The sequence below is a fragment of the Myotis nattereri genome (genome assembly GCF_964212035.1).
Source record: "Myotis nattereri genome assembly, chromosome: 6".
NCBI lineage: Eukaryota > Metazoa > Chordata > Mammalia > Chiroptera > Vespertilionidae > Myotis > Myotis nattereri.
In genome coordinates, this window is record NC_138081.1 from 9780937 (window position 1) to 9806676 (window position 25740).

The 25740-nt window shown below is 54.7% G+C and overlaps 1 protein-coding gene across 2 annotated transcripts; it reads right to left on the reverse strand.

Annotated features, from left to right (window-relative positions):
• Window positions 1–8012: 8012 nt before the first annotated feature.
• On the reverse strand, window positions 8013–24771 carry MTCH1 (mitochondrial carrier 1). 2 transcript variants are annotated; one of them, XM_081094304.1, is made up of 12 exons: window positions 24432–24771; window positions 20547–20631; window positions 17708–17814; window positions 17255–17332; window positions 16801–16858; window positions 16419–16470; window positions 14666–14725; window positions 12214–12307; window positions 10239–10286; window positions 9991–10058; window positions 9688–9763; window positions 8013–8833 (listed from the first exon to the last, which is right to left on the reverse strand). In XM_081094304.1, exons 1-12 carry the CDS (start codon window positions 24750–24752, stop codon window positions 8762–8764), a joined length of 1119 nt encoding a protein of 372 aa, XP_080950430.1. In that variant the 5' UTR covers window positions 24753–24771; the 3' UTR covers window positions 8013–8761. The 2 variants fall into 2 exon arrangements, with proteins under 2 accessions (XP_080950430.1, XP_080950429.1); XM_081094303.1 differs by having other exon boundaries at window positions 12163–12307.
• Between the last annotated feature and the right edge of the window lie 969 nt (window positions 24772–25740).

Sequence of the window (25740 nt, forward strand, 5' to 3'; positions counted from 1 at the left end):
TTCCATTGTATGAAATGCGTCTTATTTACCCACCCATCAGGTGGTGGACGCTTCAGTTGTTTCCAATTGGGGGCTATTATAATCATACTGCTATAAACATCCCTGTACATTTTTCATTTCTCTTGGATATATACCTAAAAGTGGTATCATATGTTAACTCTGGATCATATGGTAACTCTTATGTTTAACTCCCCCCTCCCCCTGCCAAGTTTTATTGAGAAACTAGAGGCCCGGTGCACAAATTCGTGCACGGATGGTGGGGTCCCTCTGGGAGGCCTGTAGGGATCAGGCTAAAACCTGCAGTCCAACGCCACCTGCAGCTCCTACCTGCTGCTCCCACTCATCCTGGCCCCACTGTGCCTGCTGTGTGCTTGTGCCCAATCAGTCCCGAGCTGGAGAGGCTCGTGCTGCCATAGCAGCGCTCACCAGCCATGAGCCCTGCGTCTGGCGCCCTCCCAAGGGATGTGGCCTGTGGGATGAGGCTGAAACAGGCCCTCCAACATCCCAGGAGGGGTCCTGGATTGTGAGAGGGCACATTACAGGCTGAAGGGCCCCACTGGTGCACGATCAGGCCAGGGAGATCAGGCCAGGGAGGGCTCCAGGCTGTACCCAGCCCATCTCACTCAGTCCTGATTGACCGGACCCCAGCAGCAAGCTAGCCTACTGGTTGGAGCATCTGCCCCCTGGTGGTCAGTGCATGTCATAGCAACTGGTCGACCAGTTGACTGTCTGCCCCCTGGTGGTCAGCAGCCTTACCATATCATTGGCATATTATGCTTTGATTGATTGTTCTGTTATTCTGCAGTTTGGTCTATTTGCATATTACCCTTCTATTATATAGGATAACTGATATACATCTCTGTATAAATTTAAACCTTGGCAGTCCAATTTTATTTTTGGAATTCAAACAGTCTGGACCAAATTAATTGACGGGATTGAATGTTGAACCGGTTTGCGGTGTCGACCTCAGCCTCGACGTTGGACTAAAAAGGGTTAAAGCATACTGCACGATGGTTTGATTTACATATATTGTGAAGTAATCACCACAATAGGTTTAGCTAACATCCCTCTTATAATAGGAAAGAAAAAAATTTTCTTCTTGTGAGAATTCTTACAGTTCACTCTCTTAATAATTTTCCTATATGCCCACCTACAGCAGTGTTAGCTACAGTCATCATCTTGTACATTACATCTCTGGTACTTACCTTAAAACTGGGAGTTTGTACCTTTTGACCACCTTCCTCCAATTTCCCCTCCCCCAACCCTCTGCGTGGTCACTACAAGCCTCATCTTTTCCTGTTTGGGTTTTTTAAAGATTCCACATATAAGTAAGATCATACAGTATTTGTCTTTCCCTGACTCATTTCACTTAGCCTTTAAGGTCCATCTATGTTGCCAATGGTAGGATTTCCTCATGTTTATGGCTGAATAATATTCCATTGTATAAATATACCAAATCTCCCTTATCCTTCATCCATGGGTGTACACTCAGGTTGTTTCCATGTGTTGGCTATCCTATCTAATAAAAGAGAAACATGGTAATTAGCCACACCTCCGCTACCCTTCCCATTGGCTAATCAGGGAAATATGCAAATTAACTGCCAGCCAAGATGGCGGCCAGCAGCCAGGCAGCTTGAAGCGAACATGAGGCTTGCTTGCTTCAGTGATGGAGGACTCCAACGTTCCCCGCCTGCCACTGCCGGCCTCTGAGCTTGCAGTTTGAAACATTGTTACAAATATAGAAGGTAAACAAAATGCCAGAAACCTGCTTTCAGCCAGCCGGATCTCAGAGCTGGAGTTGAAACAGTGTTTCGATTATAGAACCCAAACAAACCAAATACCTGCTTTCAGCAGTGGAGGCCTAAGAGCTGGAGCCAAGCCTCAGAGCTAAAGCTGGCCCAGAATAAAAAAGAAAAAGAAAAAAAGGAGCAGTTGGGAGCTTCAGTCAACCGCCAGCCTGAAAACATCCCTCAGCCCCTCACCCAGACTGGCCAGGCACCCCAGTGGGGACCCCCACCCTGAAGGGTGTGTGACCAACTGCAAACAGCCATCATCCCCTCATCCAGGCTGGCCAGGCACCCCAATGAGGACCCCCACCCTGATCCAGGACACCCTTCAGGGCAAACCAGCCGGCCCCCACCCGTGCACCAGGCCTCTATCCTATATAGTAAAAGGGTAATATGCCTCCCAGCACCAGGATCAGCGGAGCCACGAGGCCTCCCGGCACCGGGATCAGCATGACAGGAGGCAGCGCCCAAATCCCCTGATCGCCCTGCGGCTCTGTGTGTGACAGGGGGCGGGGCCACAACCTCCCTATCCGCCCTGCTCTGTTCGTGACAGGGGAAGGCACCCCAACCTCCTGATCAGCCCTGCTCTGTGCCTGATAGGAGGGAGCTTCCCAACCCCCTGATTGCCCTGCGGCTCTATGTGTGACAGGGTGCGGTGCCCCAACCCCCTGATCGGCCCTGCTCTGTGGGTGATAGAGGGTGGCGCCCCAACTGCCCCCCACGGGCCCTGCTCTGTGTGTGATGGGGTAGAGCCATAACCTCCCCATTGGCTCTGCCCTGAGTGTGACAGGGTGCAGCGCCCCAACCCCCTGATCCGCCCTGCTCTGTGTGTGACAGGGGGCGGTGCCCCAACTCCCCTAACAGCCCTACTCTGTGAGTGACAGGGGGGAGCTCCCCAACCCCCTGATCGGCCCTGCTCTGTGTGTGACAGGGTGCGGCGCCCCAACACCCCCCCCGCCCCCCCTCCCACCACCACCACAGGCCCTGCTCTGCGTGTGATGGGGTAGAGCCATAACCTCCCATCGGCCCTGCCCTGAGTGTGACAGTGGCAGCGCCCCAACCCCCTGATCCGCCCTGCTCTGTGTGTGACAGGGGGCGGTGCCCCAACTCCCCTAACAGCCCTACTCTGTGAGTGACAGGGGGGAGCTCCCCAACCCCCTGATGGGCCCTGCTCTGTGCATGACAGGGTACGGAGCCCCAACCCCCCTGATGGGCCCTGCTCTGTGAGTGACAGGGGGCAGCACCCCAACCCCCTGATTGGCCCTGCTCTGTGCATGACAGGGGGCGGTGCCCCAACCCCCCAATCGGCCCTCTCCTGAGCGTGACTGAGGGTGGCATCACAACCTCCCGATCCGCCCTGCTTTGTGCATGACAGGGGGCGGCACCCCAACTCCCCAATCAGCCCTGCTCTGAGCCCGACCAGGGGCTGCACCTAGGGATTGGGCCTGCCCTCTGCCACCCGGGAGCAGGCCTAAGCCAGCAGGTCGTTATCTCCCGAGGGGTCCCAGACTGTGAGAGGGCACAGGCCGGGCTGAGGGAGCCCCCTCCCCCCCCGAGTGCACAAATTTTTGTGCACTGGGCCTCTAGTCTCTATATATAAAAGCCTAGGTGACCGTTTGACCATTCACTATGACATGCACTGATCACCAGAGGCAGATGCTCAACAGAAAGGCATGGAAACATGGAACAGACTGATGGAATCTCAGAGGGAAGTGGGGAGGGCAGGAAGAGATTAACCAAATATCTTATATGCATACTAGAGACCCCATGCATGGATTTGTGCATCGGTGGGGTCCCTTGGCCTGGCCTGCAGGGACCGGGCCTCTAGTTGTGAAACAATGCTGCTATGTACATGGGGGTGCAAATATCTTTTGAAGTTAGTGTTTTCATTTCCTTTGGATATATTCCCAGAAGTGGAATTGCTGGATCACATGGCAGTTCTATGTTTAATATTTTGAGGATATGTGTTTTTTTTTTAATATAGTTTATTGATTTGTACAGAGAGGAAGAGAGAGGGATAGAGAGTTAGAAACATCAATGAGAGAGAAACATCGATCAGCTGCCTCCTGCACAACCCCCACTGGGGATCGAGCCTGCAACCAAGGTACATGCCCTTGATCATAATCAAACCTGGGACCTTTCAGTCCACAGGCCGATGCTCTATCCACTGAGCCAAACCGGTTAAGGCGAAGATATGTTTTTTATTATTATTATTAATTTTTAATCCTAACTCGAGGATATTTTTTCCATTGATTTTTAGGAAGAGTGGAAGGGAAAAAGGGGTAACATTGATATGAGAGACACATTGATTGGTTGCCTCCTACACAGCCCCGACCAGGGGTGGGGAGAAAACTGCAATCTAGGATGTGCCCATGACCAGGAAGCGAACCCGAGACCCTTCAGTTCTAGGGCCAACATTCTAACCACTGAACCAAACCAGCCAGGGTGAGGATATGTTTAACTTTTTGAGGAACTGCCAGACTATTTTCCAAAGGAGCTGCACAATTTTACATTTGTACCAGCAATATGTTAGAGTTTTAATTTCCCCACATCTTAACCAACACTTGTTAATATCTGTCTCTTTTATTACAGCATCCTAATGAGTGTGCAGCAGTAGCTCACTGTGGTTTTGGTTTTCATTTCCTCAATGACTAATGATGCTGAGCGTTTTTCCATGTGCTTATTGGAAAGTCTATTCAATCTTCCATCCATTTTAAAAATTGGGATAGGTATTCTTTCCATTATTGAGTTGTAGGAATTCTTTCCACGTACATACACAAGTCCCTTATCGGATACATGATTTACAGACATTTTCTCTCATTCTGTGGGTTGTCTTTTCAATTTTTGTTGATATCCTTTGAACACAAAATTTTAAAATTTTGATAATGTCCAATTTATCACTTTATTTGTTGTTTGTGCTTTTTGATGTTATAGCTAAGAAACCAGTGCCTAATCCTAGGTCACAAAGACTTATTCCTGTTTTCTCCTAACAGTTTTATATGTTTAAATATTTGATACGTTTTTAGTTCATCTTTATAAGTGGTATGGAATGGGAATCCAACTTCATTCTTATGTATGTACATGTCCAGTTATTCCAGCATCTTTTGTTGAAGATTATTCTCCCCCATCTAATTATCATTACTCTATCAAAAATCAGTTGGTCATAAAGTCGAATGTTTATTTCTGGATTCTTAATCCTCTTCCATTGGTCTACATGTCTATCTCTATGCCAGTACCACACCACAGTGACTACTGTAGCTTTCTAGTAAGTTTTGAAATCAGGGAGAGCAAGTCCTCCAACTTTGTTTTTTCCAAGATTGTTTAGTCTATTCCTAAGCCCCTTTAATTTTAGGACCAGCTTCTCAAATTTCTGCAAAGAAGTCAGGTGAGATATTAACAGGGTGTGTGTAATCTGCCATCTTAACTATGATAGGTCTTCCAATCCATGAGCATGGGATGTCTTTCCATTCATTTAGTTCTTCTTTAACTTCTTTCAACAATGTTTTATAGTTTTCAAAGTGTAAGTTTTTCAATTCTTTTGTTAAATTTGTTCACAAGTACTTTGTTACTTTTGATGCTATTTTAAGTAAAATTCTTCATTTCTACTTTGTTCAATTGCAAGTGTACAGAAATACAATTGATCTTGAATCCTGTGCCTTTGCTGAATTCACTTATTATAGAAGCATTTTTAGTGGATTCCTTAGTATTTAAAAAATATATGTTTTTATTGATTTCAAAGAGAGGAAGGAGAGGGAGAGAGAGAGAAACATTGATTGGCTGCTTCCTGCACGCCCCTTACTGGGCATCAAGCCCGCAACCAGGGCATGTGTCCTGACTGGGAATCCAACCAGCAAACTCTTAGTACATGGGACAAGGCTCAACTACTGAGCCACACAGGCCAGGGCCTTAGGATTTTTTATATACAAGATCATGTCATCTACAGTTTTTCTTCTTCCGTCCTGATCCTCTTTTTCCATGCCCTATTGCCCTGGCTAGTCCCTCCAGTGCACTGAGCAGTGGCAAAAGCAGACATCCCTTTCTTCTTCCTGATCTTTGGGGGAAAACATTAGGTCTCTCCCCATTCCGTGTTATTTGTGGGGTTTTCTACTTATCAGGATACATCATTAACTAGGGTGAGGAAGTTCTCTATTCTTCAGTTTTTGGCGGTTTTTATCATGAAGGGTGTGAATTCTGCCACATACTTTTTCTGTGTCTACTGAAATGATCCTTTGGCTTTTGTCCCTTGTTTTGTGGATAAGAGTGTAGTACATTGATTTTCAGATGTTGATCCAACTTATTCCAGAGGGCGTTTTCTCATGCTGCCTCCTGGGTCCCATGAGGTGCTCAGCTGTGGTAGCCCCTGGGCAGAGCGGAACTATGGCAGCCCAAACCCATCTTTCCTAGTTTGTGAACGGACTGTGCCTGCCTCCTCGAAGAACACCCTCAGGAAGACTGTCACATGAGAGAGCCTACCCCAGGCCAGGGGCAGGGGCCTCTTTGGAAGCTCGTGCGGATAGAGGGCATGTGCAGAGGGTGGGAGGGCCGGCGCCAGCGCTCTGCTGCACGGCCCCGGGCATCTGGGGGCTGGCCCAGCAGCAGCGACCACTGCAGGGGCCCAGCACAGGCGTCCCCTGCACCTCAGGCTTTACCACTGGGGGTCCCGGTCACAGGCTTCCCAGCTCTGTCCATCAGACTGAGTGCCCCCGGAGGGGGGGTGGTGACTGGTTCCCACAGCATTCCGATGGTCGCCCCGCCTGCCCACAGCTCAGCTTCCCTCCTGCCCCAACACAACCCACCTCCTCTCAGAGGGGGACCTTGCCACTCTGTTTCCTGGACTGCCAGGGAACGTGCCAGGTGCTCAGAGGGCCCAGGGAGCAAAGGGAGCATTTAATACACACACACACACACACACACACACACACACGCACGCACACGCGCATCTGAATATTGAACTGAAAACTTGCTGTAGACGTCAGAGGTAAAACCTAGGCTCTGCTCAATTACCAATAGAGTCTCAACAGGTGTTTTCTAGGCATTTCTGGGTGTGGAAGAGAGCCTGGGAAATGGTGAGACCCGGAAATTCAGGATCCCAGGGTGTTACCTGGAACAGCAGGCTCTCCTCAAGGTCCCGCCAGCCCACCAGGCCTGCTCCAGCTCCAGGCGGCCTCTCCCCGTCAGGGAGGAAGGGGCCCTCAGGGCCAGCGCAGCACAGGATTCCACAGGTGCAAGTGGCACTACATCTGGGGACCATGAGAAGTAAGCAGTGCAAGGCAGGTTTGGATGTGGGAGACAGGAGGAGAAGGTATCCCAAACCGGGGCCAGTGCTGTGGGAAACCACGCTGGGCTGGAAAAAGACACATGCCTGAGGCAGACTCACCCCCAAAGGACCTGCCTTCTCTAAAGAAATGATGCCGGGGAGGGGGAAGGGGGCCCTCACCTGGCCACATGCTCCCCTTCCCTGCTACAGTTAGCATCTCAAGTGAGTCAGGACACCCACTGAGGCCTGTCTTCTTGGGGAACAAGGATCCATAATAAACTGCTCTCCAGCCAACTATGACTAGGCCCCTGGGGAACACCAGTCCTGCAAAAGCACCCCAGGGCCTTCCTGGGGGTGACCCGCCCACACCTGTGAGGACATGAGCAAAGTCACCAGCCCACAAGGCCAGAGCAAGGGCAAGAAACACGGAGGAAGCAGGCCAGTCCACCCCTGGCATTCAAACCCCAGCAGATGGAAGCAAGCCCAGGGTCTAGGCCAGGACCGCCCATTTGTAAGTTCTGCCTGTCGCCAGACCCCGGCGCTGGGCAGAAGTGAACGGAAGAGACAGGGCCTGGCGCTTCAGCCGGGCCCACGTCGGCCCCTTCTGCTGTCACCATGTGACCACTACACCAAACGACTCAGTAAAAACTGCAAACGCCACCCACAGATGGTGCGGAGATGAGTCAGGGGTTTGGGAGGAACACCTCTGGAAGCTGGGAAGCCTTTAGGACCGTCTCCCTAGTGACAGGCCTACACACCGCTTGTTGATCTGTGAACGGCATCTTGGCCGGTCTGATTCAGAAACCGTCCCCCATCTCCACCCCGCCCCACCGCCCCAGGTGGCCGACCTACACCATGCCTGGCACTTCTCATCCCAGGCTGCGCTGCCTCAGCCCTGCCGCTCCATAGCACGTCCTCACACACCCCAAGAACTGAGAAAGATCCAAGTAAGAGACTCCCCACAAAACTCCAAATCACCACCAGTACATTTATTTGAGGAAGGAACGGTCCAATCGTATCAGGGACTTTTAAACTGGGTAGGACTAGAGGCACTGACCTGCCTAACTTCTGTGTTCACAAGTGCACAGGGACCAGATCCCGCACACGCCGTCACCACTAAGCAGGTGCGCATTCGATGAGGGACTCGTTCTGAGCAGCCACGTGATTTCCCTTTCAGAAGGTGCTGCCTTCCCACCGGGGAGTAGTGTTGAGAAAACAAAGGCAGAATCAGCCACAGCTTCTAGCACAGGCCTGGGCATGATGGTGGGTGGCCTCATGGCGGGGGATCACGCCCTATTTACAAGCAGGAGAGCGGTGCTCCCAGCTGAGCTGCAGGGGGAGCTGGGGCTGACTGGGGTGAGTGGGGTGGGACCTGACCTCAAGAGCCGTTTCCCATCCGACCTGGGCCTCTGCAGCCTCTGACCCGCAACAAGCAGACCTGGTACAAGTGTGAAGCAAGGGGATGCGGCCCCGTTCTCCAGCCCCGCCCCACCTCCCCAGGCCTAACAGGTGACCGGGCCCTGGGTGCAGCCTCACCCCACTCAACCCCGCTTCTGGACAGACACAGGGCAAACATGGACGCCGAAGCCCAGCTGGGCTGCAGCACATCTAGGTGTTGCTGGGTTGGAGTCGTCTTACAAGGGCCCGAGCTGGTCAGGCCCCACCCGCGGGGGCCAGGCTGAGGGCCAGGCTGAGCCGCGGCTTTTAGTGATTCGGGTTACTCCAGGGCAAAGGACGATCCTGATGACACCCGGCGGAAAAGGAGGCTGGAGCCGCGGAAGAGCTGGCCCTGGGTGGGAAGGAACAGTCGGGTCAGTGAGGGGGAGGCCGTCTTTCACATCCTGCCCCGAGCAAGGCCAGTGTGAGGCAAAGAAGGGCCCAGCAGCTCAGAGCTCAGGACCGAGGCTGCATTCCTGAAGGGCAAGGTCACAACCTGCCCTGTGCTGAAGTGGTTCACTGGCCACTTCATGCCACAGGGTGTCCACTGTTGATGGGCTACTGAGTCGGCACCCCCCAAAGAGGAGCATCCTCTGGCTTCAGAGCCCAACTGGTCCGGGGCTCCTCCACTCCCCACAGGACGTGACGCACAGGGAATGCACTGGGTCACTGGGAAGAACTGCACCGGCTCTGGCCTCCCTCCCCACTCCCATCTGTCCTCTCGCTGACCCGCGGTCAGCCCGTGCACGGCCTCTCCCCAGGCACTGCCCCATTCACAAGGCAAATCCAGGCTAGGAAGGCAAGGATCTGCCCTAGACACCAGGAGCCTTGACTTGGGGGCCCAAGGGCTCCAGCCAGTAGGAAGGCGCTGGGGCAACACCAAACCCCAAGCCTGCCCCCTCACCAGGCTCAGCACGTGGCCCAGGTCCACCCTCAGGCTCTCGAGGGGTCGGACGGTGTGTGCCGCCTCCCCGGGGCCCCTCACACTTATCTAGAGTCTCTAAGAGCTGAAGAAAAGGGGACTTTTTCTGATGTAAATTTTTAAGTGAGCGCAGATCTAACTACCTCAAATCCTCAAATGAAGTGAAAAGTCAATTTAAATGTCTTAAACCAAGTCTACATTTACATTCTCTTTATCCTCCTCAAACCCTGGATTCCATGGCAACCCCTTATCTTTCCACGCAGTGAGGCACCCACAGAGCTCACCTGCATGCTCAGGTACTTCCAGCAGTGAATCCAGGACTTGAACACGGGGGAGTAGGGAGGGAGCCCGGCCTGCAGCCTGCCAGGGAGGGGAGCATGTTAGACCCAGAGAGCCCGGGAGGTGACCACCAAGGAAAGGCCTGGAACTGCCGCTACCCACATCTGAACCAGTCACCCCAAAGGGTGTGGTGAACCCAGAGGAGCCAGGGTGCCAGGCGGATGTCAGGCCCAGATGGGAGGGGGCAGAGCGCTGGATGGGCTCAGCTGGGTGCCCCCAGCAGCCTTGGCAGAGGGGCGCACACCTACCCACAGTTGTTCACAGCCATGAGGTCACCGACCAGCAGGAAGGGGTAGGTCAGCATGCTCACTGCAATCTGAAACCCAGGGAGACCTGCGCGTCAGTGACCCCTCGCCAGCCCCACCTGGGCCCAGGGAGCCGGGGCACACTGTGCCAACATCCTACACCACGGCCGGCCCCCAGCCACCACCAGAGCCGCCCTCCCAAGCCCCTCCCAGGCCCATGGGGCAGTGGGAAGGGTGGCTGACTGACTTACCCCCATCACAAACTTGGTGTAGCTGCGGATGGCCAGGGCCTGGCTGAACTGAGGAGACAGAAAGGAAGACCGGTTTGCCACAGACACCTCAGGATGCACACGCCACACACGCAGATCCCTGCCGTGCTGCCTGGTCCTGGCCTTTCACCCTGACCCACCCTGGCCTCACACACCCCTGTGCACACTGCGTTCCTTTCGGGGCCTGCCAGCAGCTTCATGGCCTTGGAGCAGAGCCAGGAGAAGATCTGGGAGGCAGGAGTGGGAAAGCCAGACGAAGAGATTCCCGTGGCCCCACTGGGGACGGTGAGGAGTCAAGGCCAGGCAAGGGGATCCCTGGCTGCTGGTCTGTGCAACCCACTGGGCTGTGAGCTCCGAGGGCTTGGCCAGTGTCTGAGGCTTGGCACACAGTGCTCAGGAAGTGCTTGCCGACTAGAAGAGACAGCCACCTGAACTACCCAGGCACAAAATCCGTCCTAGAGCAAAATGGGGGGACGCCTGGGCTTCCTGCCCACTTTAGACCTCAACCTTGCCCAGGAGAGGGGACTACCTATCCTTCAGCAGCCTGTGGCATGGCATCCCACCAGATGGATGCTCTGCACCCCTGGGTGCTGGCCTGCTCAGCCCTCTGCCCAAGTGGCAGCTTCACCTTAGCCGTTAAGCCACACAGAAAAGCACTTAAAAGTACTTTCAATGGAGCTGACTGCTGTTGTTGGAGGCTAAATGCAGCAGGCCCTGGTCAAACACCTGCCCACCTAGACTAGAGGGAACCAATCATAGTGGGCTAACCCCCTCCACCCCAGCTGTCCCAGCCTGAAACTCTCTGATGGCAGCAGCTCCCCCACCCACGAGGCCCCTGAGAAAGGGCAGGGCCATGGCTTCTGTAACTGTAGATGGAAGCTGGTCTCTGCAGAGCCTGTGAATTTGCTCACTTTGAAAGGCCACTAAGACACCTACCCAGGCCGACAATTTCCCTGAGCAGAGGCTCTCAGTGGGGGCGGGGCTCCGCGCCAGACACATGCCCAGACACACACAGAACTGCCCAGACACAGACACGTGGAGACTATGACACCCCCCGCCCCCACCCCCACCCCCACCCCCAAGTGATCCTGGCAGACAGGTCCCTAAGCCCTCACCTTCCTTCCTGGGGTTGGCAATCCCTGCTGTTACAATGGCTGGCTACCGGGAACCCCCACCCATCACTGTTCCCCAACTCTCATCTTGATTCAGACAGAATCAGTCAAGCCATCAGGTCCTTAGACTCCTTTCTTCGTGGTGCCCTTTAGAAGGACAAGGCGTCCGCATGCCTGCCCCAACTGCTGAGGTCTGTGCACAGCAGGTGTGTGGGCCACTGTGAACACAATACTGGGGTGCTCCTGGATAGCACCCTTCCTGGTTGATGTGAAAAACCTCAAGGGGGGAGCACCCCTACCTGGCACAGGGAAAGACCTAGTCCCAGCCTGGCGACCCCAGCCAAGTGCCTCTGGGGAGCCCTTCCCCCTCTGGATCTCAACTTCTCTATCTGTGAAGCAGGATGACACACCTGCCCCGCTCCCTTCACAAGTGGGGTGTTGTCAGGAGCAAATGTCATAATGTTCACAAAAGGGTTTTGAAAGCATAAACACTAAGCAGAAGCTAAAGGTTGCTGGGAGTCAGTCTATCTTGTTTCCTGATCCCTAGTTGGGTCGTAACTCACACAGCCTTGGATAAGCTGGGATGTCTTATTTCTAAAGCTGCCCAGGGACGGGCACTCCATAAACTCCAGGTTTCCAGTCTGAGGCAAAGGTGACCTGGGGACAACAGAGCTTCCCTCAGACCACTCCCCCAGAGGCCCTCCCTAGCCCAGAACCCCAGAGTCCTCGAGTCTGCCCTAGACCCTGGGCATCAGAGTACACAGAAAGATGGACAAGTCCTTGTTCCAACAAACCTGGGAACCTGGATTCTGGTCGTTTCCCAGCCCCCCTGGGGAGTCACTCACGCTGTCATCCACCAGGTAGGCATTGATGAAGTGGGCCAGCAGGTTACAGCCCCACAAGAAAACCACATCTCCCAGGAGGTGAGGGATTAAGCCACTAGAAAACAAGGTGAGCAAAGATGAGCCGGGGAGGGAGGGGAGCATTTCCTGGGGGCTCCACCCCAGGAAGCAGCAGGGATGTTCCAAGCTCCAAAGTCAGCACATCCAATGCCTCAGGCAGGAAGCCCGCAGGGCCACGGGGGCCAGCGGCTATGCACACAGGAGGGCTCCTTTCTCCAGGGCTGGGGGTTATGTGCTCCGTCTGATACCAGATTAGCTTCCGGTTTCACGAGCGTTTTCAAACCACAGACGCTGGGCCTCAAGATGTGAATGTTGCTCTATCTGGGATTTTCAATACAGATTATGAGAGGGCCTACATGTTGGTAGTTTTCTCCTGGCCTTGATACCTAACCACTCTCACAAAACACTGCTCAGTGCATGCTGTCTTCCCCCGGAATGTCCACAAGCAGGCAAACTTCACAAGCTTTTAAAGCGACGGCCTCGGAGAGGAGCAGAGAGGAGGCTCCCTCCAGATACAGCGCTGAGGATCGGGGTCCTGCGTGTGCAGGTGGCTTTGAATGTGCTTATTTAGATATGTTTGTTCAGATACGGAGTGACTTGAAAAGATTTCCAGAAAAATGGCTATCTCTTGGGAGGGGAAGTAGAATTATGATTTTTGAGTTTTTAAAAATCGTATCTCAAAATACTTTAGAAGTTCACAAGAATTAGATGCAACACATCTATGTTCGGAGGGATATTAACAAAATGAACCTCCTGAATGCAATGTCTAATCCTGCTGCTTCCACCTGCGCTCAGGCGGCCTCTCCACAGGCCCCCTTTGGTGCATCCTGAGAACTGTAACATCTGCATGTGTCACCTACTCCACACCCTCGTGAACATGAGGACCCAAAGGCTAAGTGGCCAACAGGAGTCCTAGTCACACACCAGAACAACACGACACAGTGAGTGTGGCAAACACCAGAGGTGCCCGAGCTGGTGTGGCTCAGTGGATAGAGTGTCAGCCTGCAAACTGACCAGGTTCGATTCTGGTCAAGGGCACATGCCAGGTGTGGGCTCGATCCCCAGTAGGGGGTGTGCAGAAGGCAGCCAATCAATGATTCTGTCTCATCATTGTGTCTCTCTCTCTCTCTCTCTCTCTCTCTCTCTCTCTCTCTCTCTCTCTCTCTCTCGTGCAGGAGGCAGCCAATCAATGATTCTGTCTCATCACTGATCTTTCTCTCTTTCTCTCTTTCTCTCTCTCCCCCCCCCCCTCTGATATCAATAAAAATATATTTTAAAACAACCAAAACGCCAGAGGTGGTGATGTGTAGTGTTTTAAAGTCTGATATACCAGTCACGTGGGCAAATATTTACTCATATATTTGCTCGTGTATATGCCTATATGCATGGGTGTATATATAAAAGTATGTGTGTGTACATAAGTCAAAGTTTGGCACTATCGACATTTAGGGCTGAATAAGTCTTCGTTGTGGCTGCCCTCTGCATCGCAGGATGTTTACAATAGCCCTGGCCTCTACTGGATACCAGTCGTGACAACAAAAGATGTCTCCAGGCAGTACCAACGTCCCTGGGGGCAAACATCACCTCCTGATGAGACACACACCCACACACATTCGCACACGCGGAGTTGTTTCTTGGTTACCTTAGATCATAAATCAAAACACCTGACCAACTATACAACCACAATATGAGTAAACAGAGAGCCCGTATTTAGTACATACATGTCACTCACTGCCAAACAGATGACACTTGTCAGGCCCGGCTCTGGGGCTCCATCTATGGATTATTCTGTCTGAACACAGTCTTTTTGGTATGTTTTCTTTACAGGTAAAGTAAGGTGGGTGTGAGACACAAGGAAGGCAGGGGATCTGTGGTCCTTGGGAGCACGTGTGCCCTGCTGGCAGGTGCTCTGCACACACACAGGCCGAGCAGGGCCAGGTTTAGAAACAGGAATTGTTACATGAAATTCCCTACATGTCAGACATGAAGAACTCAGAAATGCTATCACTGAATGCTGATGCTGTCAGTGTTCGGTCCTCAGTCCATGGCACAGACTGTCAGTCATTTTTCAGCGAAGAAGCCAAGGACGATAGAGTGCCCTGGCTCATGCTCAGCCCCATGCCCACCCCCAGCCCTGGCAAATGGACAGGGCCTGGGTGGCTAGTGCAGTCAGCACTGAACAAACAGTACCGTCTCTGTGTGGGCTGGGTCTGGACAAGCCTGCACAGCTCTGGCCTGGACGATCTGTAGCTCGAACGCGCTGTGAAGTGCAGCTACTCAGCCGGGAGCGGGGCCTGGGGTTAGACTGAGGCCAGCAGCTGCGGCCTGAGAGGCTGAGTGAGCCCGTTAGCAGAGCCATGCCCGTGGGCAGCTTTGGAGATATAAACTCACGTACACAAAGAATCCCAGAAACCCCTCCTCTTTGAAAATCTTCCCAATGGAGCTCAGCACGCCGCTGTGAAGAAAGCAAGACGGGGCTAGAGGTCACTCAGTCACCCGAAGAAGCCCATTCCTCTACCCTCCACCCGCCCCACCGCTGCTCAGAGCCATCGACTCCTGGCCGGGACGGGCAGGGGAGATTCTGTTTCCAGGCAGAACCCAGTGGAGATGACAGAGCTCTTGTTTGGGGGCACTTACCCAGTTCAGAGACTGGAGAAACCCTACCAGCACTGGGGCAGAACTCAGCAGTTAGCAACCACTATTTCTGTGGGTCTGGAATTTAGGACTAAACAATCCAGCCTGGGCTACGGCACCACGATGGGCACTTGCCTGGCCCTAGACTTATCTCTGGCTGAACAACCTTTCGGTAGAGAAGCAGGTGGAGTGGCAAGTGGCGAGAATTACCTTCCCAGAAGGCAGAGGAGAAACACAGGGCCCTGCAGCAGGAGGCCCTGCAGCAGACGGCCCAGAGGCAGCCTGGGAGGCATCTGGCCCTCCCCAGCAAGGAGCCTGGGGACCAGCACTCATCATGTCCTGTAGACCAGATGGGCTTCTAGGTGTGAAATGGAAAGCAGACTCAAGAGCAACCCCTGTGACCTTGGCTAGCAACGCCAAGTGGCCGGTCCTACATGAGGTTCTGCAAAGCCTCTGGCGGCAGTGGCCCAGGAGAAAAAGGGACGGTGGGAGCCAAAGCTTTGGCTAGTGCTGGTTCCAGGGCATGGGCCACCATCTTTCTCCTCAGAACAGTGGCACGGCCACACCTGGTCCCGTCTGCCAAGCTCACATTTCAGTCTAGGGCAGTGGTCGGCAAACTGCGGTTTGGCAAACCATGGCTCGCAAGCCACATGCGGCTCTTTGGCCCCTTCAGTGTGGCTCTTCCACAAAATACCAACTTCTGCACATGGGTCACAAAGTTTAAATCGCACTGTACCGCACGTGGTATTTGTGGAACTGCCACACACGAGGGGCCAAAGAGCCGCATGTGGCTCGCGAGTCGCGGTTTGCAGACCACAGGTCTAGGGGAATGGGCCAATTTCCCACTAGTGAACCCAAAATGAGGCCCCATAGCAGCCAAGCTTCCTGGGGCCGTGACCCCACAGAACAGCAGCAGAATCAACGGAACCCAGGAAACCAGAATTAGAGAGGGTAACAGAGGCGTGTCCTCCTGTCACAGGCCTCCAGGATCCGCCTCCTGTCCTGATTGAGTCTCTGAGGGGCAGGGCAGGATAATGCCGGAGGGAAGGGCTGTGTCAGCACACCTCTGCCCCAGCCCCTGCGCAGTGCAGCACGCAGATGCGAAGTGAGCACTTGGTAATCAGCTGCAGTGGACAGAGGAGGAAATGAGCTGTGAGCAGGTGCTAGGACAGTAGAGAAATCCTTAGGACATAACCTAGGGGGCAGGAGGAAACCCTGGCTCAGTCCTAAGTGCAGAATCAGCTCTGGTGCCAGGACTCCTAATCCAAACCAACTCCACGCCCAAGCACCTCTCTGCAGGGCACGCAGGCCCGTCCCGGGCAGCCCGGACAAGAGACACAGAGAAAAGGCCCCTGGACACAGATTATGGAGCCCACTACCACGTTCTCCTGAAGCCAGCACATTAGAGCCACGGCAGAGAAGGGGCAGTGACTGGCCCAGCATGGCCTGTCCTCGTAGACTCGGAATGGGGACTGGAATGGCCATGCCTCTCAGCCCCAAGAAGAATTACCCACCTGTACTTGGCCTCCCGTCCCACAAACTGAACCATGCAGCGCATTGAGATGACTGAGGAAAGAGAAAACACACAGAGGTGACACGACGCAAACACACAGAGCCCAGGGCAGCCAGCTGTGGGTGCCCACTGAGTGACCCCTGCACATCACGGCCTGGGTCACAGAGCGGGGGCTTCCCAGCACACCCATGGCCACGACACCCCACCTTCTACCAGGGAAGAGCCCCAGCTCCCTCTGGACAGGACTCCTGGCCAATCTCTCCTCAGTGGGGTTGCAACGCAATACCCCCACCTCACCGCCCTTCCCCGTAAGTCTACCGCCGCCCAGCTAGTCCACGAGGGCCATCCCATTCTGCACTGTGGTCTCCAGTGGGGCAGCTCACCATGCAGGGGGTGGGCCAGCATGCGAGACACGCACTGCATCATCATCTCGTAGGAGGTCTGCAAGAGGGCAGAGGGGGTCAGGGGAACCCTGGCAACCACTCAGTCCAGCCTGCCTCTGGAACTGGCACTCCTGGGGAGCTAAGAGCTCATATGGGGCACAACATGAGACCCTGCAGCCCCCACATGGGGTCAGTCTACCTCAAGTGGCCCCACTTGTTGCCCACCTCCAATGCCCACCACCCAGGAGTGCTGCTGGGTCCCAGGCCAGGTCCCACAGCAGCTGAAGGCTTTCTGGAGCTCCCTGCAGTATCCACACCAGGCCTTCCACGTCGCCCCTCCCATGCAAGCACGAGGACCCAACTCTGAGCCTCTTCAAAGACCTGCCCAACTCAACGGTGAGAAATAACCCCACTCTTCTCCCAGGGCCTCTCCCTCTCCAATTCCAACACCCACCTCCTTCACCACCTTCCTCAGAGAGGTCTTCATGTCGTCCTTGTTGGACACCTGCTCGATCTCATCCGGAGGGAAAACCTGAGACAAAACACGAAGGAGGGCCAAGCAAATTACAGAGCCTCTTACTGTAACTCATGGGGCAAAGCGGCACGAAGCAGCTCTGACCACTTTCTCTGCAGTGACACTGGCTGGGCCAGCAGCCTCAGGTAACCCCCAGGGCTGGGGCCTGGTGTCACAGCCGTGGGAAAGCGGGAAGACTGTGGGGCAGGAACCCTCCCAACCAATGAGTGTCAGTGTGGGGCCACCAGGGTTTGGAGCCTGGCTATGGTGCTGGGGTGGAGGCCCGACCAGTCTGGGGAGGATGGCAGCTGGAGCAGTGCACACGGCTGCCTCTGGGGTGGCCGGGAGCTCAGGGGAACCTTGGCAACTGCTGCTGACGTCCACAGGCCTCACCTTCTTCATGCTGCCCCGGGTCACGGTAGAGAGGGCGTTGGACATCAGTCGGGGGCTTAGGCCTCGGAACAGCCCGATCTTCCCATCCACTTGCACAATGTACTTGGCTGCAAGGAAGCAGGGGTGGCAGTGTCACGCCAGCCCAGACACCCACTCCCAAGTCCTAGTCACGGAGGGGAGGTCCATCCAGGGCCCTGGAAGCAATCAGGCCTCCCCAATTTCTTCTCTAGCCCATTCCTTTGTGTAAAAGCCTTCAAAACATATTTCTGACAAGTTCACATAGTTCCTTTTTTAGCTTTGACAAATCTACTTGGCAAACTCAGCTCTAGTTTTCAACTCAGCAACTTCAGTGCTGCAACCCAGAAACCAGTTCTGTTATTCATTAAAAAATGTTTTTCTCAGGGGGAAGGAGGTAGAGTTCCCATAGACAACAATAAAGTGTGCAACCCAAGGGAAGGAAAAAGAAAAAGGACGGGCTCCCAGAAGAGGCTCAAGAGTGTCTGCTGAGCATGCCCGGGGACCCCACCTGGCACCTGGTGGCATTTATTAATCAAGATGTGGGAAGGACATGCAAGTGGCGAAGTAACCAAAACAGAGGCCCCATGAACTGTTTTACAGAAAAAACATCAGCAGCCAGGGAGCCGGAGCCCACCTGTGAGTCCTGCTTCCTCACTGGGGTCTCTGAAAGGATCGCTTTTTAAATTTTTGTTGTTTTCTTTAACATCAACTTTTAAACTATGTTCAAAAAGCCGCTGTACTTTTACAAAGCTGAATACTTGGAAGCTGGCAGACGATCTCAGACAACGCTCCCCTCAGACCCACGGCTTCAGCTCTCTGGTGCCGCACAGTGGCAGGAACCGGCTTGTCCAGCTTTTCTCTGCAACACACCTGCCACCCAGCAGTCACTGCCACTGCCACTGCCACTGCTGCCGCAGCACCTGTTACCTGCACACTTGCTTCCTGAGATGGGGAGGGCTGGGGAAAGGGGGCGGGGAGGGGAGGACACGGGCGCCTGGCTTCAGAGTGGGCAGAAGGAAGGTTTGTTGGAGGGGAGGGGAGCACCAGTCAGGAAGAGGGCGGGGGACCGGGTAAACCAGTGTGATCTCCAGTGAGGCACTCAACCTCTTTCTATTCACTTGCCCACAGCAAAAAAGGAGTTAGGGACCCCTACTTCCCCGCCTCTGAGATGAAGAATGAACAAGTGGGAGCAGAGAAAGGCTTGTAAAAATGCCCAGAGGCCATGCTGGGCCCAAAGCCCCGCCCCCTCTCTTCCCCGCAGGCCAGGGGCTCTCTGGCTGCAGGGGTTCTGCAGTCCCTGAACTCTCTCCAGGAAGCTCTTTGCCTCACACCTTCACCCATTACACCTTCAGCACGAGGGGGAGTAGACGCTGTCCAGACAGCTCTAGGCATCCACGTAGCCGAGCCCTCTCCCCACGGGAGAGCAGTGTGGTGTCTGGAAACACCCAATGGGCACCTGCCACAACACCCGGATGAAAACACCATCCATGTAAACTGGGGTGGGGAGCTCATCTCTGCAAGAGGCGGTAAAGTGAGTCGAGACCCCTCTCCTGAGTCCTTTCGGGAATGACTGCGAGGTGAACAAAGCCGGTCTGGGCTCTACCTCTCGTCCCTCGCATGGCTGGGGGGTGCCTAGCCATACAGAGACACCCCACGGAGGGTCTGGCAGCCCACACCCCCACTTCCCACAGACCCAGTGTTGACTGGGTCACCAGCCTCACTGTACTTCCGTGAGGTGCCTTCCTCATTCTGATCTCCCGTCCCCCACACTGACAATCTTTAAGTAAAAACAAATAAGAACACATTTCCCCACAAAATGACACGTTCTGACTGGCCCCAGACTGTGCCCAGCTCCATGGCGGCAAGACTGAAAGAGAAACGTGACCTCAGATTCTGCCAGCAGTGTATGAAGTGAAACAAAGGGGACAGGAGGCGAAGCCCCAAGTTACTCGGTAGAAACAAAGGTTTTTAGAGAACATTCTGGAATGACCCAACAGGTTAAGAGCAGAGGTGGCGGAGGCATAAGGGGATCAGGCAACAAGGGCACATTTTAAGAAAGTCCCCAGCATGACCACCCTGTGAGGGTGGGGGCTGGGAGGGGGGCAGCTGGTGCCCACGGGCCAGGGGATGAGCAGCAGAGGCAGCCAGGTGGGCTTCTTGGTGGAGAGACCTTGGGACAGGAGGGGGAGGGGTGTGTGAAGGGCCAGGCATGAAAATGCTGGTGCCACTCTGGAGAGGAATGCAGGCCAGGGCAGTGAGGCTGCCTGCCCCAGCTCACCCGGCTGGTCAGGGCACACCGCAGGTAAAGCCATTCACCATGCACTGGTCTATACCCAGTGGGTGGAGATGCCAGAATGAGTTGGCTCCATGCCTGGGGAACACAAAGGAAAGAGGACGAAGAAAGAAGAAAAAGAACCTGGCTCCTGCTACAGTAGCAGGCAAGCAGAAAAGCTAGTAACAGGGCCGACTGCTCAGAGGGCAAAAGGGCACCTCACTGCCCCCCCCCCCCATTCCAGGCACAACCTGGGGGCAGGGATGACAGGGACCAGTGTCTTGACTGTCTCCTCCCTTGAACACCTGTCTGCCCCTCCCCCCCTCCTGGCCTGCTGCCAGGTAGAGGAGCTGGACCAAAGCTGTATTATTCACCTGGTCTCACCCCAATACCCTGCTGCCTCCGGCCACACTCTGGGATCCCCTCCTCCAGGCCAGCTCTGACTCTGGGTGCCATGCTGTCCATGTGCTCCCCAGGGCCAGCTGGGCCTGCTCCCCATTTGATGCTTCTTTGTGTCGGTGTGGGCGTTCCTGCCCAGGAAGCACTCACCGTAGGTGAAGAAGCTCGGCAGATAGAGGACCTTCCTCCCCAGCACATTGGTCCCAACGGTGGGGGGCATCGGCTCATGGCCCACCTTCAGAATCAACAAATACAAAGGGAGGTCAGCTTCCACTGCTGACTCAGCCTCACTGCTTCTCGTCTTCCCAGGCCTCTAAGCCTTTCCCCACAAATTCTAATGCTGTTCCTGTCGATGTTTTCCCCATCAAAACATACAAGAAATTCCATCAGTATCTATAACCATCAGGATCCGGAATCTCCCAATGAACAGAAATGTCTGGTCCCACATACCACCCTACCTCTATCCAAGTCACCCCCGCCCGCCAACAGTGTTACCTCTAAATTCCAGATATCCCCAGGACAAAACCCCCGATTTTTATATACTTTGAATCCCATGCTCATCTCAGAATAAACCTGTTTATTGTCATCTCCAGCTTAAAAACTTCAGTCGTCTCAATTCTAAATGTGGTTAACACCAAAACACAGCACATCCAAATCTCATCCCAAACTTCAGACAGCTCAGCCCCAAGCAGCCCATTCCAAAGGTCACCCAGAACTTGCATTTCTTACCGCACCCACAGAAGATGCCACAGATCTGTTCCTCTCACTCCCAGGCAGAGCAGACTGCCACCTCAAATCCCAGCTGCTCCTCAAACAATCCCTCAACTGTTTTCTAATCGCAGTCACCCGTATCCTTGTGACAGAATGTCCCCGCATTTCTGTGAGGCTATGGTCACTTTTGCTGTGTAGATGCTGTTAGGTGTGTTAACCTCATGTGGGTGAAGGACCAAGCCACCCACACCCCATGAGGAAGCGGGGTCTCTGAGGGGTGAGGTTGTTTGCTACGCTGCCAATTGAGGAGAAAGACTCTGCTGCCAGACAGGAGGCAGGGTGTCTGGGAGACCAGCACCTAAGTGGGGTGTGAGAAGTCTCCTTCCTTGACAGGGGGCTGGGACAGCAGCCCTGCCCCTCAAAGCAGGCCAACTGAGCCCATGGACCAGTGAACCAGAGCAGCAACTTTTTCCCCCACAAATAAATATATTTTTATTGATTTCAGAGAGGGAGAGACACAGAAACATCAATGATGAGAGAGAATCATTGATCAGCTGCCTCCTGTACACCCCTAACTGGGGATCAAGCCTGCAACCCGGGCATGTGCCGTGACCGGGAATCGAACTGTGACCTCCTGGTTCATAGGTCAACGCTCAACCACTGAGCCATGCCACCAGGCAGAGCAGCAACTCTTGAAATGTGGAAAGCAGAAACGGTAGGGTTGGGAGCTCTGCCTTAAAAACTGAACGAGGTAAGCTTCTAGTGCTTTCCTGGGTCAACTCCCTTTCTTTGTTGCCTTAGGGTTTTTGACAGTTCACGCTGTCCCTTATGGATGGGATTCTGAGCTACATATTACTGATTGTAAAATAAGAAAGCTTTTCTGGATGAGGACCTTCTTTAAAAATAAAGTCTATCCCAGGGGAGCTGGAGAACAGGGATGAGCCAGCTGACCTAGGCAGTTAACCCTCCCACACATTCCCTTGTGGGTTAAAAGCCTAAAGGTTCTGGGTTTTGTTTTTGCCTCTTACACAGGTAACATTCCCTTTATCTTCTCTACTCCAAGTCTCAGCTACGCTCTTTTGCTGTCTTATCCAGTCTAGTCACAACAATTTGGGAGTCCCATTGATTCCAATTTCATTCCTAAATCTGCTGTGTCCCTTCGCCTCATGCCCCCATAGCTTCCAAATCTACTGAGTCTATATCTGTAACTTCCACCTGGGTTATCAAAGGCACACTGCCATATTTCACCCTTATTCTCCTAGCCCTCAAAATTTCATTATTTGAGCCCAAGCCATACTTACCCAATTTCATCCCCAATTCCATGAACCCATCCAGAGCTGTGGCTCTGTATCAGATTCTGGCAGAGTTAGTCCATCCCCTTCAATCGCCAAATCCTGAAACCTAACACCCACGAGCCCTGATCTTAGGCATGGCATTCTTTTGTACCCCAAATCTGCCACTCCAAGCCTGTTACCCCCAAAACTGGTATCTACCTTTTACAAAATATTACTGATTCCTGAGCTATGCCCATTAAAATTTCACCCCAAAATATGCTATATTCAGGACCAGCTGAGTTCAAACTGGAGAGGCCACCTCCCCACCATCCAGTTCTTCTAACTGTTTAGCCTCCCTTTACTCCCCAATTCCTTTCTCCCTCTTTCCCAATTCTCTCTTCAAATCACCCTTACTTCAGCTTCTTCTCAAACCTGTAAACCAAATCTACAATGGTCCAAATGATGAAGCTACTCCGCACTTCCTTTCCATGGAGCCCCCTATTCCTACACTCCAGCATCCTCCACTCCACAGATCCGCCTATCTGCCACCCTAAAACCCCAGCCCTCACCAATCTCACTCCAGCAGCCAAAACTCAGCCCTCACTCCAGCAGCCAAAACTCAGCCCCCAGTACCCTTACTTCACATCTTGGGTACCATGTCACAGTCAGGTCCTACCCTCCAAATCTATTACCCCCTTCCCTTTATCCCCTCTACTCCAAGCCTGATTTCAATTACTTCTCTTATTCCAATGGTATCTCCCACTGTCAGTACAATTATAAAGATAGTAAATCTGACACCCATTCACCTCAACTCAAATCAAACCTCAAATCTTGGTTGGGTCTCCATCTCATTCCCCCCCCCCCCCCCCCCCGCAACCCACTCTTCTTAACTGGAAAATTCTAGGCTAAATCTTCAGGCCTGAACCACCCCCATCTAAACAGTGCCTTATCTCGGTCACCCCTAACTAATTCGGCCAAATATGCACCCCTCCACCCTGCCTCCTTCCAACTCAATCCCTCCCTTTCTCAAGGAGCCTGCTTCCTCTGCAAGGCACTGCTGGCCGGCGCCAGCATACCCAGTGCACCTGCAGGCACGGTGCCAGACACCCCTACCTCGGCCTCAGCTTCGGCCAGTCTCTCTATCCTGTCACCTGATGTCCCAACGACCCTTTATTCCCCCCCCCCCCGAGTTACGAGGACTGAGTCCCATCTCCCGACCCCCACCGCGACTTCCATTTTCTCCTCCAAATGCGTCATCGTTTCCCCTGAAAGCCTCCTCGCTCCCCCTCTCCAGACAAAACGCCACTGTCCCCTCCCCCGCTGCGTCGCCCCACGTTCCCCTCCTCCCACCAAATCCTCCGTCGCTATCAGACCCGGAGCCCCCGCCTCCGGCTGATTCCTCGCCTCCCCCCTCTCCCACCAAACCCCGTCCCGGCAGGTCCACTGCCCGCCCTCCTTCCTGGAGTCCGATGCCTTTCTCCGCTCTTAATTTTTGGCCCAGTCCCCCCGCCCCCCGTCCTTTGTCTTAAATCCGTCCCTTTAAATCCATCCCCATCAAGGCCAGAGCTCTTGCTCCCTTCACCCTAAATATGTGCTCACCTCCTAAAGATTTAGCCTCGGCCCCCCAATTCTCCTTCCCACCCATTCGCCAAAACGTCCTGCCCCTTCCCCAAATCCGTTGCTTTTTCACTCACCCCCAATCTACCCCTTCCTTCCTATTCTAAGTTCTCGCCTCCATGCCTTCACCCCCGAAAGAAACCCGTCTCTCTCCCATCGCCCTCCCCCGGCACCTCCAGAACTCCTCGCTCCTTCCACCCTCCCCCGAATGTCGCTCTGACCCCTTCGCCCCCTCTCCCACACCCTCCAACCTGTGCCCCTGCACCCCAAACCCTCCTGCTGTCCTCCGCTCCCGCTCCTGCGGCCCAGCAAACCCTCGGCCCCCGCCCCCTCCCCAAACCCGTCGCCATCGACCCCCCGCCCCAATTTGACCGGATCGAGGCCTGTCACCTTCACGGGAGCACCCCTTCCCTACGGCGCCCCCGACCCCCACCTGGATGAGCAGTTTCACGTAGAGCAGCGGGTGGCTGAGCGCCGTCACGCCCGCGCCCAGTGCCACGAAGAGGGCCTCGGTGGTCGGGGCGTTGTCCCCAGAGCCCAAGCCCCCGGAGCCGCCGTCCATCCTGCGCGCCGAGGGCTGCGCCGCGGGCCGGGGGTGGCGCGGGTGTGCGCGGTGCGCGGGCGGCGGGTCGCGAGCCCGGGCCTCCACCCCCGCCGCCGCTCCGCCGCGCGCTCCGGCTCCTGCTCCGGCTCCCGCCATCCCCGCGGCACCGCCGCGAGCCCTGGGCGCCACTTCCGGGTCCAAGGCCCCCATGGCGCCGGCCCGCGAGGTCACTCCCCGTCACGTGACGGCGGCGCCCCGCCCCTCGCTGACGTCAGGGGCCGTGCCGCGGCGGAGCCGCAGGGGATCACGGGAGGGCGGCGCGCGGGGAGTCAGCGGTGGACGCGCTCTCCGGCCGGGCTGGAACCTGGCGCCGCGCTCGGCGGCCCGGGCCCGGGTGGGCCTCCGCTGGCTCGGGCGTTCTCCCGAGGTTCCCGTGAGCGGCGGGGGCGGGGCTGGCGGTTCTAGAAGCCGGACGCCCCCAATGCGGTCTGCGGCGTTGCTAAACGCGGTCCGGGCTTCGGGAGTTTTCCCTGCAGGTCTGTGTCCGCCGCTCTGCGGCCGGGATCCTGGACGGAACGGCCTGCGAGGCCTCCGGCTGCCGGGCTACAGCTCTGCGGGCTCAGACCGCCCTCCCGGTTGCCTCCCCCACCAGAACCGACCCAGTCGCCCGCAGCCTCCTTTGCACTTGAGCCTTCGCGAACCTCCCTGGAGGCCCACGGTTGGAAAATGTGTTTTGCTCTTAAAGTTCCTGGCCCGTCTCCCTCCCTAGATCCGGGGGTTTCCATCCGGCGCTCAGTGTGAGCACTCGCAGGCCCTGTGCCTTCAGTTAATAAAAACGAAGTAAGAACTGGCCCTAAAATCGCACCTGCTTTGTGCCAGACACATTTTAAGGTGCTTTGCACCATGTTAACTCCAGTATAACCCTCACAACACCCGTAGACGAAGGCGTAGCTGGTCCTCTACTAACATACTCAATTTCATTTCTCTTTGTTGTGACGTCGATGAGATGCACAGGAACTGACCTCCTGTTCATATCCGTTAGCCTTGTGATCGAGTAAGTCGAGGACCTACTGTGTTTATTACCGCAAGTGCCGGCCCCTGCACGGACGCCCGGAGCCGCCTGCTGCTCTGGAAGGTGCTCAGAAAGGCTTCTGATGAAACGGGAGGGATCGGGTGGCTCAGAGGCTGCAGGAAAGCA